The 16778-nt window shown below is 37.6% G+C and overlaps 1 protein-coding gene across 13 annotated transcripts in view; it reads right to left on the bottom strand.

Annotated features, from left to right (window-relative positions):
- The window catches only part of CDC42BPB (CDC42 binding protein kinase beta), an 89027-nt gene that overhangs the window by 13943 nt on the left and 58306 nt on the right, over positions 1-16778 (bottom strand). For 4 of the 13 annotated variants that reach the window (XM_033061979.2, XM_033061978.1, XM_033061981.2 and 1 more), the window contains exons 13-27: positions 14888-15130; positions 13230-13340; positions 12520-12764; positions 12232-12337; positions 11597-11721; positions 10754-10859; positions 9062-9210; positions 8357-8451; positions 8189-8268; positions 6735-6785; positions 5562-5651; positions 5055-5144; positions 4552-4657; positions 2078-2214; positions 1371-1510 (exon numbers count right to left, since the gene is read on the bottom strand). In XM_033061979.2, the coding sequence (XP_032917870.1) occupies positions 1371-1510; positions 2078-2214; positions 4552-4657; positions 5055-5144; positions 5562-5651; positions 6735-6785; positions 8189-8268; positions 8357-8451; positions 9062-9210; positions 10754-10859; positions 11597-11721; positions 12232-12337; positions 12520-12764; positions 13230-13340; positions 14888-15130 (1874 nt within the window). The remainder of the gene's footprint in view (positions 1-1370; positions 1511-2077; positions 2215-4551; positions 4658-5054; positions 5145-5561; positions 5652-6734; positions 6786-8188; positions 8269-8356; positions 8452-9061; positions 9211-10753; positions 10860-11596; positions 11722-12231; positions 12338-12519; positions 12765-13229; positions 13341-14887; positions 15131-16778) is intronic. The other 9 variants (XM_033061984.2, XM_033061985.2, XM_033061988.2 and 6 more) reach the window with 5 other exon arrangements.

The raw sequence follows: 16778 nt of genomic DNA, 5'->3' as shown, positions 1-16778 counted from the left end.
CCTCAGTTATGTCTCTACAGCATCTGGTATGTGTATCTTAGTCCACCTCAAGTTAAACGGGGTGGCTTTGTGTAGTTTTGGTGTCTCAATCACACCTATTCTACAATTAGAAGCAAGAATATTGCTCTTCCAGCCCAGCAGACACATTAGAAATTAATAATTCATACCTCAATGTGTAGCAAGAGAAGGGCCTTTGGAAAAAAAGAAAAATCACATAAAAAGCTCTTGGCAACATAATTATAATTTGTGGGTTTCAAATAAGGGTTTTCAAAACAGCTAGATTTTATTCTCTATTACAGTAAAATAAACAGACATCAGAACAACTTTTGCATTTCAGAGTGCCTGTCTACACTAGCCTTTTTAAACTGAATTCGACAAAGTTGATCACCATAATTGCCAATTTTAGTGCAAAGATGACACTAATGTCTGAAACTTGCCCGTGCTGCAATTCATAGCTGTGGTGGTTAACATCTGCTAAAAACATCCAAGAATCCTCAGATGACAGCCTCAAAGAGGCAGCTACAACAAGCAGATAAAAAGCATGGGACAGTTGGTCTATGGTATCTGGCTGAATTGCTTCAAGCAATGTACTGATGTGAATGCTGCTATTTGCAATACTTCCACGTTCCTGCTCCCGCTGCCAGCATGTCAGAGAGCTGACACTGACAGCTCCCAGTGAGTGTGAGAACAGCACAGCAGTACTGGTGCAACCCCACAGTACTACTGTCTGCAAAAAATATAAACCAAGGTGCTTGTGAATGCAAATTTTATATTCCACACAGGTACAAAGGTGCTATAACATTAAAAGGTATTGCACTTTCTTGGTATTTCCATAAATTGAAATAAAAAAACTTCCTTGGTTACGCTGATCTCAGATATTTGGTAAACAGCGTTCACTGGTTCAGATGGTTCCTCATGAAATAATAACTCCTGTTCAAAGGCAGGGTCAGAGCCATTTGCTGTGTAAATTAGTTGGTGATTTTCTGCAGACTACTACAATTTTTCTAACATTACTGAACTTATTGGCTATGGGATGATCTGTGACTCAATGCTGAGGTCAGAGTCCATGGGAAAAAAAGCAATCTACCAATATACACTTGCTTTTTACAGGTGCATATGGAATCCTAGGAAGAAGTATGCTAATTCTGTAAATACTGGTGATTGCAGTATGAGTAACTGTAAAGTCACTTAAGTAATTTATTGTTGAGCCAACTTGATCAGCCTAAACTCAGCTGCAGTTTATGTACAGAATATAACCATCTTCTTAGGCCAGAGCTCTCAAAATCTTTTAATTTCTCGTGTACTAGGAATAAACACTCCTGTTAAGAAAAAAGTAGAGAGGATTTCTACTCTGTCATAACAATACAAACCTGAGATCTAAGACTTGACTTGCCACAACTCCAGGCTGGGTGGATTTTCCTTCAGGCACGTCATATAAGAACAGTTTACAGTCACAGACAACTGCATAAGCCCTCTGCCACCCTTTCTTAACTCCTGTAGGCTTTGGGACCTGCAGGTAAATAATTGATTGCTTATTACATGTAAGCACATGTAGAAGACACAGAAAGCAGGTCATTAGAAAACCTTATACTTAGATCAATGGAATTAGAGCACATTCTACTTGTCCTTCAAAACAGGATGAAAAATATAATGCAATCAAGCAACTATTTTTCCTCTTTTAAGTTCAACCATTCCTTGTTACAGCTTAAAAAATAAATTAACACTTGTATAAAGATATTAGGCTTAGATATTCCACCAATGCCAAAATGGTAGGACAGTTTACCTTTTATATTATGCTTACATCAAAAATGACACAATTTCTTTCTTAAACAGTTCTTTTTTTCCCCCTGTTGCTTATGAACATTGTAGCTACTAATCTACTGAACTTCAGCTCTTGTAGTAAAACCGAGTGTTTCTCCCACATCTAAAGCAATGAAGTTAAACAAGTTACAAAGATGGCCCACAAAGCCTTAAGGTTTTAGCACTATTTAGGAGATGTGTTTAAACATACTAAGAGGTTCCAAGCTGCAGAGCTGTAAGTGAAGTACTCTCTTGTCCAAGAAGAAAAGACTGTTACCTTGACATAACCTTTGTAGGCTGTTCCTATTCCTCTTTGCACATCTACTCCAAGAGGCCTTTTGGCTTGTTCAGGGGGTATAGGGCAGACCTGAGGTGCACTGTCCTTGCAGGAAACATGGCATGCAAATGAACACACTAAGTACAAAAGAGAAAATTCACAGTGAAATATGTGTATGAGTCAATCATAACAGGAAATTAACATAGTCTATGCTCAGCAAATTAATTAATCACACTGAAAATGGCAGTCAAATATTGCAAAAGCTCACTATGCTGAAGGAGTGAACACAGCTAGATATTGTGTGAGACTCTCCAAAGTGCTTTTATTTCCTCTTTTTAGCCTATTACATTCTTAAAGGGCAGGAACTGAGTCCACATTTCAAGGAAAATGAGTTAGGCAGCCTTGCTGGTATTAAGCACCAAGTAACCCAGTCACAGAAGAGAAACAGTATTAATAAAGGAGGAACAGGGTAGTGCTAATAGGTGTTTAATTTGATCCATGTATGCAAGAACACTGCAAAGACAGAGTAAAATTAAACTGGTCAAAAAAATACAAAGGGTTAAACTATTAAACACAAGATATAGACATAAATAAAGTAGAAATCAGGGACAAGGACTGAAATACTGAAAGGGCCATATATATCTATTGCCCAGAGTTCAAGTAAGTTCAAATAAGGAGCAAACTAGCATTGCATGCTTTCTTACCATTTGCACCACTTTGTGCTGCACCAGCAAGGGACAGAGGTCTCTAGGTCTTGTCTACAGAGCACTTCACACAGAAGCACACAGAAAAAAACTCGTAATACATGTCACTTCACATGAGACAGACTACAAGAACTGTGGAATGAGTTAATGTGTTATATTGAGGCATCTGACCCACAACTCAGGGGTCAGATCTTTCCACAGAGATTTTGCTTTGTTTGTCCCAGCTACCCTGTTTCTACCAGTAGGCTTGGGAAGGCAGGAAGAGAGGGGCACGACACTCTGATGTGTCCTGCGTTTCCTCCTAACCGTATTCTCAGAAGTGCGAATCTGGCAGATATCCTAGGTACATTCTGTAATTATGAAGTGTCAAAGGATTCCAAAAAACCTGGAAACAGCCTGCTTCTGCTACAGCCACAGACAGGGCAGCAAATCTCATGATGTCTGAGGGAAGAGACAGCAGAGGGGGCAGCCCAGAGCAGGTTGCCTGGTTTGTTCTTTGAGCTGCTGTCTGCTCCCAGGAGGGCAGGGGTTACCAAAAAGTCATGCACACAAAGTACTATAGGTGCTCCCCAAGACTAGGTAATAAATTCAGCTATTTGAGGGGGCATCATGATTATGTGGGACTGTGGCTATCAAGGTACACCAGTTACAGAATAGGGAAAATCCACAGTTCCAGTCTTCTCTAAGTGTAGCTGTATTTTACCATAGTCTCCAGGATTAGAAAGAGGAGGAACTGGGAAATGCAAGTGATTGAAAAGGGAACGTTTGGCAAAGTTTTGCTCTATTGGAGTCATCTCTATTTTTATATCAATGTGATTTTACTTTTTCTGTAGCAATCAAGAAATGCTGTAGATTAGGCAAAATGGAAAACCAATGATGCAGAGCTTAATCAAAATACACAAGACAAAAGAAGAGTGAGGCTGATAGCTACACTAAAGGAAAAAGACAGTTTCAAGCTTGGAAGAAGAGATGCAAAACAAGAGTTCAGAACTGTCAGCAACAGGAGACAAAAGGCAGCCCCAAGGCAGGTGCTGGCAGTGTGATAGGTCCTCCTGGGGAAGAACTGCCACCAGAACATCTGCCAGGAGAAAAGCCCTGAAGGGCAGATGAGACAATCTAAATGTGATACTGAGGGTGTCAGTGCAGAGGCTGCCACTAGCAAGAACTAAGCTGGGCATAGAAATAAAGCTATTTATACTGTAGTGTGTATACTACATGGATTTGTGGCCTATTTTATGAGTTCATGTGTCTAACCAATATACAGTATTTTCAAATGAAAATACCTCCATAAACTTGAACATGGAATTCAGTAGTGATACATGCATCAGAGAAAACTTTTTAATATAAACTAATGAACAGCAAGTCGTGCTACAGGACAAACAATCAAGCAAACATTCCTCCCAACATACAGGGTTTTTGACCAGAACAGCATAAAATAGACATAATCAGATTCATGTCACCAGATCATTCCTGCAGTTTTCTCCAGCACAACAGAAGAAACCAGTCCTGTTTTCCCTACTCCCTCCCTTGCACTATAACAGCACTAATGGTACTAGAATTAATTAACAATGCACAAGGAAACCAAACTTCATCATACTTCATCGTTCTTCTAAAGAAACTTCAGGAATATGCTGTGATGCAATAGAAAGGAAAATCATCCAGTGACAGCCACCCCTTTCTTTCATTCCCTCCCAAAGAAGGTCTTAAAATACATTGGGTGCTTTTTTGAGGGGCTTGCTGAAAATTTACAAAAAAGTTTCACCAACTCACCGTCACAGGCATAACCTTGTCGAACTAATCCCACCATGAGAGAGGTGCAATGACTACACTGAGTAGGGCTTGTGAACGACTTGATATTGAGCTGGTGAGCTTTAGGCTGAAAGATACATTCAGGATAAAAAAGAACTTCATTTTCTGGACTTTAATGCAAGCTACTCTCTCCACCACCCTCCAGTATATCAGTGTGCACATTAAGAAGCATCAACTTCTTTTATGTAAGTGCATCTTGTAGCAGGTGCTGCAAGACAACAGTAACAGTTTTATTTCCAACTCCAAAAGACACTCAAACCCAAAACAACAACCATGTTTTATCATCCCTTCCAACAAAACAAAACCCACTCATATACATGTGGAAACATTTGATTAAAAACACAGACCTAACAAAAACACACACATGACAAACCCAAACAGGACAAGAAAACACGGAGGGCTAATTTATAAATGATATTTTTTTTCTTTTGTTCTTTAGAATAAGGTTAGCACAGTCCCCCTACCTTTGGTACAGCTAGAGAAATGGACTGAATGGTGGGGGAAGGAGCAGCAGGCATCCTCTGAAGCCGAATTGGTTCCTGAATCACAAGAAACTGTAATTGAGCAAAATAAGGCTTCAAGAATTTGTTTCAAGATTGGGGTGGCAAAGCTTATTGTTCTGATTTTTTTTCTTTTTTGAAAATTATCAAAAATTTAATCATCGTAAACATTGTCATTCAAATTTAATAGAAACAGATTGTGTTTTAAAGCACTCACAGGAAAGCCTGCATACTAACAAACAAGCAGCAATACAGAAAACATGAAAATGAGGTACATCAACATACACAAAGCCAGCGAAAAGGTTTCATTTGCAACTGTCCTCAAAGCAGGTGAAATTAACGCTGAGACATTGCAAATACACAGCATTCAATCCTGCTTCTTCATCATGAATGTTGCAGGATGCATTATTGCAAACAAGACAGAGACCTTCTGGTGAATTACTCCTCAGGGTAAAATAACAAGTCTCTTACTTCTTGCTGTTGCTCTGCAGTTACAACTGAAGTAGATGGTGAAACTTCTGACTTGGGTCCCTGCATTTCCTGCTCACTAATAGAGCTGGTCTGCAAAAGTGACAGCAAACACGTTAGATTAGATACCACATATCTGATGAAGTGTCCTCGTGCCAACAAAATGGAAACAAGACCCAGTGCCAACTTCCATATGAGGTACACACACATATAACATCCACTCTGAAAAAAGATCTTTCCTCAAAACCAACCCTGATACCTGATGGAAAAGTTGGAAGTAGTGAAATGCAAAATCTCATAGAAGACAGCATAAATGCTCTAACAGTTGTATTCTCCCAGCAAGGTTGTGTCTATTTTCTTGCTTGCAGGTATGGAATGATACTTGAGTAGCTTGGCAATCATCCATAAAATAGCTGATTTCTCATGGTAGCTTACTACACTAGGATTTTTCTAGCATACAGAAGCCAGCAAGTCTGCCACAAGAAAAAATCTGAAAGTAATAATACTCAATCTTCAAAATAGCTGTTTAAGACTGATGGGCCTCTGTCATTAAAAGAATGATGTCTACTTAATCACAGCGTCTTATATTTCACTAACAGTTAAAGCTAGCATCCAATACAAGCCATCTATTAATTTCACACTTAAATTAGCAACTACTAATTGCCAGCACAAGGGGGAAGTATGCTACAATTCCAGAACTAAAGCAGCTGGGTGTGGAAGTAGGATTCTGTGTTACTATACTCTCAGGACATCATGAAAACTGTGATTAACAAACATGAGATTAGACTTCACATCAATGATGTAATTAGCACTAAAGGCAACAAGTAATGAATCACTCACTTCCCAGTCAGAAGAGACAGGAAGACGTCTCAAGATCAGTTAGCTCACTAAATTTGTTCAGATATTTGTTATTTTTGTTTTGTTCCAAATTGATTGGAAGGGCTGGGCCATTTGAGATCAAATTGCACCATTAAGTAATATGAACAATTTCAAAATACTGTGTGATTCAGCTTTAGCTATATAGATAGTGAAACTATAAAACAGTAAGCCTCAAAGAGGTTTAGTGGACTAAGTTACAGAGAAATTAAGGAAGCAAAGTATCTAGTTTTAGAGGGCCATTCTTACTAAGACAGGTCACAACAAAATAAGGACACAAAACTACTAGCAAGAACTTACTTCTTCCCAAAAGGCTAGCAGAGAAGATGTAGACGAAGAAGAAACAGAATCCTTTGTTGTAACAGATATGAGGGATAAAAACGATCGCTTATCACCCACAGGAAAACTTAAGATAGAATATTAATTGTCTAGCTAAATAAAATATTTTATATGGCCAAATGATACTAATTCAAATTAAATTAACTCCAAAGTAGATGATACAAAGTATCTTTATAAGTACATGTGAAAAAAAAATCGTAATGTAAATTATTAAGCACAGTATCAGCAATTTCAATGTAATTAATCAGAAAATGCCACCTGCATTTCCTTAGAGAATATGTATTTATTTCAGGATCCATAGAATGGAACCTTATTTAGTTATGGGCTTGATATTTCACATATTACTGTTTTATGCCTATCTGGTACTTTTTAAAGCAATGTTTTAAAATATCAAGGTCAGTAGGCAAAAGCTAGTATTGAGAAAGCAGCATATATTCTGTTTCTCTCTCTTCCCTCTTTGTCACCCATAGAACACATCTTGCTACTTCAACAGAAAGGCAGCATAGACATTTTGTGAGTGGGAACAGCAAATACACAAACTGTATGAAAATATCATAGCATGTCCACATGCTTTTTTGTTTTTAGCAACAGTGACAATTAAAAAAAAAGAAAAGAGAGAGCACACATCTCAGATAGAAAATCTAACCAGACTGATGAGGTTTTAACCTGAGCCCCTTTAACTCCACTTCGTGAGCAGGTTATTTGTTTCAGTTCAAATTTTATACATGCTTTGCAAAACAAAATCTTAAAAAAAACTCAAAAAATCTTCAAGGATCAAGAGTTCATGAAGTAAGGAAATGTGATTTAATGTTGCATTTAACAGCTGCTTCCTCAGGGAACGCACAAATAATTTAAAGTGAAACGCCTACTTGGAGCTGTGATTTGTGTGATTAGTTTTCTAAGGATTACAGGGTGTGTCTCAACAAACTTATTTTACCAACATCTGTGGGTCCTCTGATTCTCTTCCCAACTCCTTCTCTTCTAACCACTCAATTAAGATCTGGAGCCAACAATTTTATGTATCTGTTTGAGCACTCCTTAAACTGTGTGAATGCCTTTCCTTGTAATAATCAGCATCTTCCAACTGCAAAGCATTTAATTCCTCATTCGTAACAGGGTGTGCCAGTATTTCCAAAACTTGAATATATTCCATTTCACAAATGTTTGAGATTAACCTAAATAAAGAAGCTAGAATGGGAAATAATTAAAGTGAACTTCTGAGAATATTTCCCAGAGGTGCCAGCTTCTCTACAAAATGCCAAGCAATCTGACAACTACTGGGCGTCCAATTCTGTGCCTCATTTGGCTAATATGCAAGATACCAATCTGCCATAGAGTGCCTAAGAGTTACTTTCAAATAATAAAAATATCATTCAGTTATCTCATTTTTGTAGTTATTTTATGCAATAACTCACTCTGAAAGTCAAATCACGTGCAAGAGGAGAGGTGTTGAAATAGTCAAAAATGGAATCTTGAAAGTCTGGAAGCTTGAGACCTAGAACCAAAAGCAGAGTAGGCTTAGCTTAAAGGCAATATCACAGGTTGTGTTAGAACGCTGTTTAAAACACAGTAAATTTAATTACCTGAATCTGTTCTGTATTTTTCTTCCAATTTTTTCTTCAAACCTTCTATCTCTTCTGACAGTTCTCTATTTTTTGCTTCTGATTCCTTTAATTTACTACAGTAAAAAAAAGATGATAAAAATGTAATCTGAAGTGTCTTAAAGGTGGGAATGCCAGTACACAAGGTTATTAAATTCTGATCCTACATCTCAGACTTTCAGAAAAAGCCTTTTTGTTTGTTTGTGGTTTTGGAGGGCTATTTGGAGTCTTTTTGAGGGGCATTGGAGGTTTTTTTAAGTGATTCTCTTTTTAAGGATGATGAATTTTACTTTTCCCCAGAAGAGACACCTCCTTACTTGACTAGATATTTGAAACTGTACTTAAGACTTCTGCTATCATTGCAGGTATCTGCCAAACAAAATTATTCTAATAGCACTTAGACAAGAACATGTCTAACTCTCCAATTAGTCAAATATATGGTAGTGAATTTGCTCTAATTTTTTTTTCCTCGGATGCCCAAGATTTGTAACTTACTAGCAGTGAAGTGTTTACTTGAAGAAATTTTTACAGTTCTCATTTGACTATGTAAGAAATGTGTAGTCTGTAGAATGGGATCCTTCTAACAGAGTCCAATATCCCAGGTACAAGGGGCCGTTTTAAGAAAGTTGCTGCTATTCTAATTAGATCAGCACATTAATCCCCAAACAGAAGCAAAACCCTCATTACCTTTCAAAAGATATGTTTGCATCTTTAACTTTCCGTAGCTCTTCTTGAACTAGTTGTTTGGCACGAATTTCTGCATCAAGGGCTGACTGTAATTCCAGCCTTGCTGACATATCCAACTTCTGACTGCGCCGCACTTTCCAAAGTGGATCCTGTTGTGGGAAGTTACTGAATATTACTATCAACTGTCTAAGATATTTCTGCTCTTGTCCAAAGACATAAATTAGCTTTCACACAGGTTCAGAGGATGCTCTTTTAATCAGCTATGGACAGCATACCTGCTGCATGAAAATAAGTCAATAGTCAGTCTTCATTACACAAAAATGAAGGAATGACCAATTTTAATACTGGTTACACCATTAACACCATATGCTGGAAACCAAAATGCTGGATCACTCAGCATGGAAGTCAAACAGACATAACCCACTGGAAATGACTAGTTTTCACTATCCAATCTAGAACTAGTGTAAAATTTGCACAGTGATATAATGGACTTTCAAAGATGAGGTAAATGACAACATTTAATGTAAAACATACTAACACAAAACATACCAATAGTGGCAAAACCCTGAAAAGAAAAAAAGGAAGAAATAATCTGGGTCCTGATACGCCCAAGATACCTGCAATGTTTGCCTAAGCAAACATATAACATATGCTATACATCAGCATACAACATACAATACCTCCCTACCACTCCAAAAGCTACTCTGAGCTTTTCCAGGCATTTTTCAGTCTGGACTACATTTCTGATATTCCCTAATGAATATCTCTCTAGTCATAGATGAACTTGCAAATAAGAGTCATGAAAATTGAAAAGCACTTTTTATGTTGAGAAGTAACTGCCTTAGAGCAGGTTCTGTAGAAGCTACAAAACCAGTTATAATATAAAGAACAGACAGTGTTCTTTATTCTGGCAGTAGCTAAGATAAAAATGCAAACTGCATTTGATCCAATCTTTCTTCCCGTTAAACCTCTCAATATTATAATTGTCTCCTGATGATAGAGACAAATGTCAGCTCACAGAAATAAAACTTTCTTATTCTCCTGTATTCATGGGTTTGGAAGGGGTGAGTAACTTCTCATGTGCATAAACCAGCAGCAGATGGATTCTGGATGGCAGGTTGGAGATTGGCATTAGGAGGGATGTGGGCTCCCATGCCAAGCTGCAAATGGCTCTTCCTTTCCTTATACAAGTGTTTCTCTCTTTGAAACCATACTCCTTTATGAGAGCTCTCTTAAATTTTGGGGAATTCACATTACTACTGTATGGGGAAATTACGGCACAAAGGTCTCATTGTTCTGCTGTAAATAAAGCCACACACTCTGTGTGTCCCTAGTTTGTACTGGCATAAGCCAGATAGCATTTTTTCACAGAAGAAAATTTATTTTGTTGTCTCACTGTAACAGCAATTATTCAATTGCACATAACATCATAGGGTATATTTCTGGACTCCCCTTTGATGGTTTAAGTTACTCTTTTTTCTCTCCTCTGTAGTGTTTCATATCTGTGATGATAGATAATAGTATGCAACAACTGCCCCTTGTAATTATGAAATTCTGATCAGATTACCTAGTTGGATTTGCTAGAAGTAGCTAAAAGCTATAAAACAAAGCAGCAGATTAATTCTTTTTAGGTACAAAAATGTAGCTTTTCAGACATGCCCAGAACATCTTGAATATTTCATTTTTCCTTACCAGTGTTCGTGACCCCAGACTGGAACTTCTCAATGATTCTAGTTCTTCTGTCATCTTGGAAGCTAATGCTTGGAGATAGCCACGAGCATCCTTCTCATCACTTACCCTGTTGTGCAATTACAAAAACCTGTAACTTAGCAGTTTTATGGCTCACAGCACCAAATATTGTACCACCAAATTATCAGAGTGTCTGCACTAGGTTTAGGGACATAACAGGAATGAAAAGAGCAGGGAAAACTCTCCCAGCAACAGAAAACTGAATACATCTCAGATTGCCTGCTTTAGATTTTTCTTTTATCCGATTTTCTTGATTGTGGCAGTTGCTAGGGAAACTGAAACTTCCCTTTTGTTATTAGCAAGAGTTGTGCAGAAATTTGCTGTTATATGAAAATGATCTGCATATTGCTCAATTTTTTATAAGGGCTACCTTGGAGTCCTTTTTGTTTTGCATGCTGAAATTCTTGCACACAGCTTGCTAAAACAGTGAATTATATAGGGGAGAAGAGTGGAAGTACTGTTTGTCTAGTACAGCTAGTGAAGTTCTATATGTTAATGGTGACCTTTTAAATAATGACCAATTTCCTGAATGAATTTACCAAAATATTTCAAATTGGATGACTTAACAATCACTTTAGAGACTGAAGAAAATTGACACCAGGACTCTGCTTTGTACTTGTTTCATTGGCATCTGGCAATTTTAACAAAATTAGCACTCAGAAGTACCATGCTTTTGCTGATCTCAGACACAAACAAGGCCCAGCTATATGTAAAAAAAAAAAAAAAAGCCAATCAGTTTTTTCAGAAGTTGAAAGTGCCATATCAGGATCTCTAACCAGCACGTACCATTGAATGATTTCTGCAATCTGAGCTTCCCAGTGAGCAACAGACTCCTTCTTTGCTGCTAGATCTTGGAGCTCATCTTCCAGCTGTCTGTTCTGTGCTGTTAGTTTGTCCACAAAGGAGCAGAGCTGAAACAACAGATCAGTTTCACTTGTGACTTAGGTCAGTTTGAGACTTTTATATATGTGTATACCTACACACTTTTAGAATCTGAATAAACAAGGTCACCCTGGGTTATCTGCACGGGGTTCTTTTTTTGTGGAACTATCTGTTCACACAAAATAATCTAAAAACAAAGGAAAGCAAAAAAGCAAGTATAGAGGTCAGAGAGGAATAAGGTTTAATTAGAAGCCACAAGGAAGGCAGGCAGTGCATGTCAGTGATTCCCTCTCTTTGCAGCCTTCATGAAGAATCAAAGGGTGGTGTCCTCCCAACTGTGGGAATTAATCCCCCAAAGACCAGAGTACCAAGATGCTAAAGTTACTATATAGCCAATTCTCTAATATTTATATGGTAAAAATGACACTTTTAAAATTCAGATAGTGCTGAACATTCACAGATCCTGTTCTGATCAGTGAGTAGACTACTTCAGCATCAGAGACTAATGAAGTAAGAATTATATGTCCTGAAATAATTACCCTCTCATTTTCTGTTGTTAGTTTTTTGTTATCTTCCAAGAGCATAGATCTTTCACGCTCATATTTCTCCTTCATTGTTCCTACTGCTTCCTCCATTTCACTGTGCCTAAAGAGAAGGGCAAGAAATAGAAACACTTATACTGTCACATTGCTGAACCTGTAGACTGGGATTTTCAAAAAGGAATAAAGTTAGGGTGAAATACCAGCCTGCACAGGCACCCATGCAATGCAATACATACACATAACAGGAAGAAATCCATAGTGAGGGAAGCATGCCCAAAAGTTTACCTCTCTCGCTTTGTTTTCTCTAATTTATCCTTTAATATCATGATCTCTTTTTGGAGTGCAAGCTGATGGCTCTCTGAATCATGTACTTCCTTTTTCACATTTTTTACTTCCAAAACATGTGATGCTTCTCGTCGGACTAACTCCTCTTCATAAAATAAGATTTTCTTTTCCAGCTCAGACTTGACTTTGGAAAGCTCCTGCTGATGTTCCAGTGTGGCACCAGCTGCCCGGCCTCCCTGCTTTAACTGCAGAACAAGAGGAGAAACCATCAGGGAGAAGTTATGATCTTTATATTTTGCAAATATTCTCAAAAATTGGAATTGTCCAATTGGTGGTACTTTGTAAAAATTTTATTTGGGCACCAAGTGGTTTAAAAGGTGTCTGTCCTTTTTAAAGGGATTATTAAGCATTATAAGTGACTGCTCTGCTTACACAACCTGAATATGGGGTTGAATTGCTTGCAAAGGTAACAGATTTGGAGCACATTGTTTTAGCAGCTGCTTAGAAATTATATAAATTGAGCATTTTCAAAACATTAGTATCCAGCAATTAAAGGCTTTCAAGCAAAACAGGCAAATAAATCTGGATAGGTTAGTTCAGATTTCTAGTAATGTTGTAGTTTTTAAGTCTCCCACTGGTATCAACAGTTGAGTAAACCAAACTATTGCAGCTCTGGGCCATGAGTAAATATTTGTCAAAAACCATGTAACCTTTAGAGCTTCCAGTTCATTTTCCAGTTGTTTGGAGAAAACCTCGCTGTGCTCACGGAGCTTGCGTTCCTTTGATGCTTCTGCTACAACTTCTTCAAGTTGGGCTTCCAGCTGTAACGAGTCATTTGGGCCATTTCAACACAAGATAACACTATCTGTATCATTCATTTTCTTTCCTCCACACAGCCTGGCAGGAAGTTTTACTTATTTCTATTTTAAGTTACACCACTATAACAACCATCTCAGAATGTCATGATAATTGTTTTGCCTTCGGTGATTCAGGCATCCATCTGTCACATGCAGAGAACTATTATTTTATGACTCTTTGTACTGATGTGAACTACATCAAGTCCATTCAGGGATAACAGCACAGCTTCTATTACAGCAAAGAGAAGGAAATGGCATTAGGAAGACACTGCAGCTGAGAAAGAAGAAAGTCTCCCACACTTACAGGTCGGCTCCATGCCTCAGTATCTAAGTAAGGCAGCTTAAAAACATCAACCTTTGAACCAAATTACTGCAAAACACTTTAAATATAAACACTGAGTATTTTTACTTTGCAATCATGGAACAAAATTAGCTTGATCATCCATCTATTCACTTCAGAAAGACAATTTAGATTTAGTGGCAACTAAGGCAACTGTTGGAATTCAAGCAATAGCAGCATAGTTTCAAACCCTGACAGGAAGAGTAGGATTTGTTTTTCTGTGTTCAGAAATTAAACTAGCAAAGTTGTTTTTAAAAGGATTGTACTTAGAAATGTGGGACAAGATAATGAACTTCTAGACTATGTTCTGAATAGAAGATTGATACAACTGTTATGAAAGGGAGTACAGAGGAATTTTTAAGAACAAAGACAGGAGATTTTTAAAGTTCTGCATGACAGTATTTAACTGCATTAGCAACACTTGAATGCTTGCTGCACTCTGCTCTAGAGATGAGATGCCACAGCAGTTCATCAATTCCCAGTTAACTATCACATCTTGTTTATGCATAAAAGCCTTAGAAACTTCATCATCTACTACATTTTCATAGACTACCCTTCAATTTGCCATAAATTTTCTAGCAATGCTTACAGAGCTCTTGAATTTCTCTTCTACATTTCACCCATAGAATACAGAAAACATGATGATTTTCAGTGATGAAAACACTACAGATTAACCGCAGTAATTTTTTCTTCTGCCCTCTTCTGGTTATCCACTTCATCTCATGTAAAACTATAAATTGCCTAGAATACTAATAGGAAATTAACATGCTTAAAAGATATTACAGGTACTCTTATAATGGCTTAACTACAGAGGAATGAAAACCACACATTTAGTTTTGTATCACTATTCCTCCCTTCAGCTGAAGAGAAACATTCAGTTAAAAAAACAGTGAAGTCAGAATATTCCAACCTCAGAGCATATGAAGACACTCACTGAGCTTTACATGTTTCAAGCTGAGTGTGAGTCAAGACTACACAAGAACCAAAACACCAAAACTAATAAACTGGGCATTTAGCAAAAACACTTTCCTCAAGATTCAAATCAGTCTGAGTGCAAATAAAAGCCCCACAAAAATCCCCAGAAGACACTCCCGATTTTTCAAAACAATAACATATGAGGTACTGGTTAAGCAGCAGCTGAAACATGAGTGCAAGCTATTTATCAAGCTACCTCTTTTCTTATCTTTTCTGATTTACGGACGTCCTGTCGCAGAACATCGATTTTCTGCATGCTCACTTCCAACTCCTCCTCTTTGTCGCGAAGTTGCCGGGACAGCTTCTGTTTTTGGGAGCGCAGGTCTCCCATCCTCTCACTGAGCTCAGAGAATTCCTGCACAGCCAGCTTCCTTTGCTGGTGGGCATCCCTCAGCTCTTTGGACTGCATCTTTAGTCTCTCTGAGGCTTCTACAAGTTGCTGGTTTAAAAAAAATAATTAAAAATATTAATTTGAACGCCATATATTCTTTCCAAAAAGAAAGAAACTGGACCTACATGTGCTTGTTTTGACCACTTCATGTAGCTACTAAAGATTTTGAAATCTTAATTTACACAATTGTTTAGCTAAGCAGCTGCAGCAACATTAAAAGGCAGCTATTATTCTGCTTCTAGTGTGGCAGCTCCAAAGATACCTTTGGTACCCCAGATGTCTTTCTTATAAATATGACTACACAAGGCCACCTCACTTCTAAATAACTTCATTTTAGATCACCACCATGCATCTGCACATTTGTAACCTTGTTTAAAGGAATGCTTTAGCAGACAGCAAATTCAGGAGAGACATCAAATACACTGTACCAGCACTGAGGGGCTGCAGCGAATGTGGGATTTCTCAGAAAACTGAGGAAGATTCCTTAAAACAAATTGTGAAGTTCTTAATAATTTCACTGAAAATATAAAAACTATCTCCTTTACAGAAAGTAGTTAACAAAAATTAACAGGATTAAAATACAAATGGAATGTTTGACATAAAATCATTTGAGAGTGGGAGGAACAAATAAGAAAAAGAGCAGAACAACACAACAAAATAAATGTATACTGTACAAGGGAATTCTAAGAATTTCTGCCATTAGTAGGATCATTGCAGGAAGATTAAATTCCCAAAAAGCATGTGTTCAGAACAGAAGTAGCAGATGCACCTTCTCTGCTACTCAAATACTCTGGCAAATAACCCCTTACTGGTGGTTAACAGACTGAGAGAGATTTAAATTCTAGTGTACAAACAGCCCAGAAATTATGGCCCATGGATTACTTTTGGATCCATGTGAATACTCAGGAACAATATGGCTGGTAGACTTTTGCAAAACTAGTTATTCCAATACAGGTAGCTTTTTTTACTATTATTGAAAGTGGTAGGTACTATATGCAAATCCCTATTTACCACAAAATACGTTGCTGACTTAAAACTGAAATACTGCTGAATTTTAGGAAGCACACAAAATGCTAATTTACATAGCAGTAATACTCAATAATTACATAAATGTCATCATGAGCCTTAAGTAATAATTAACCTTTAGGTATAAAAAAGAGTAAATGAGCTCATTCAATGAGCCCTGCTAACTTCTGTGCAAAGATCCTTTTCCCCTAAATAGACAGGTGCACCCCAAATGTCACCAGAAGGCCCAGTGTCATGTAAACTGACCCATGGTCAAAAAGCCCCTAATTCTGCCAGGGATACCAGCCAGGTATCTGCTGGGTCTGTTTCCTCCCTCATCATTCCCTGAAACTGAAAGAACAGAGGAGAAAAATACTTTTGTGTTCCTGATCCCTTAACAAGTCATTCTAAGGCTCTGAACTCTCTCTTGATTCCCCTCAGACTTCTACTGAAACAGCTAAGAATAATTAAACAGCAACAATTCTTTAGGTGTTTGTTTCATCTAGCAGAACACTTTTCAAGTAAGTAGCCCATCAACTTCCAAAAAATAAAGTGTGATACTTTGGAAAGCTACTGTACTCCTGAACAGGCTCCCTGACATCTCTGCATAGTTTGAAAAAGCAGCATTTAAAACACTAAAATTGCAATCACAACATAACTGTTCCAGAACTACTTTACATGACCATTTAAA

Source organism: Catharus ustulatus, chromosome 6 (assembly GCF_009819885.2).
Source record: "Catharus ustulatus isolate bCatUst1 chromosome 6, bCatUst1.pri.v2, whole genome shotgun sequence".
Classification (NCBI taxonomy): domain Eukaryota; kingdom Metazoa; phylum Chordata; class Aves; order Passeriformes; family Turdidae; genus Catharus; species Catharus ustulatus.
Note: the sequence above shows the minus strand (reverse complement) of the source record. Positions and strands in the feature narration are given on the sequence as shown.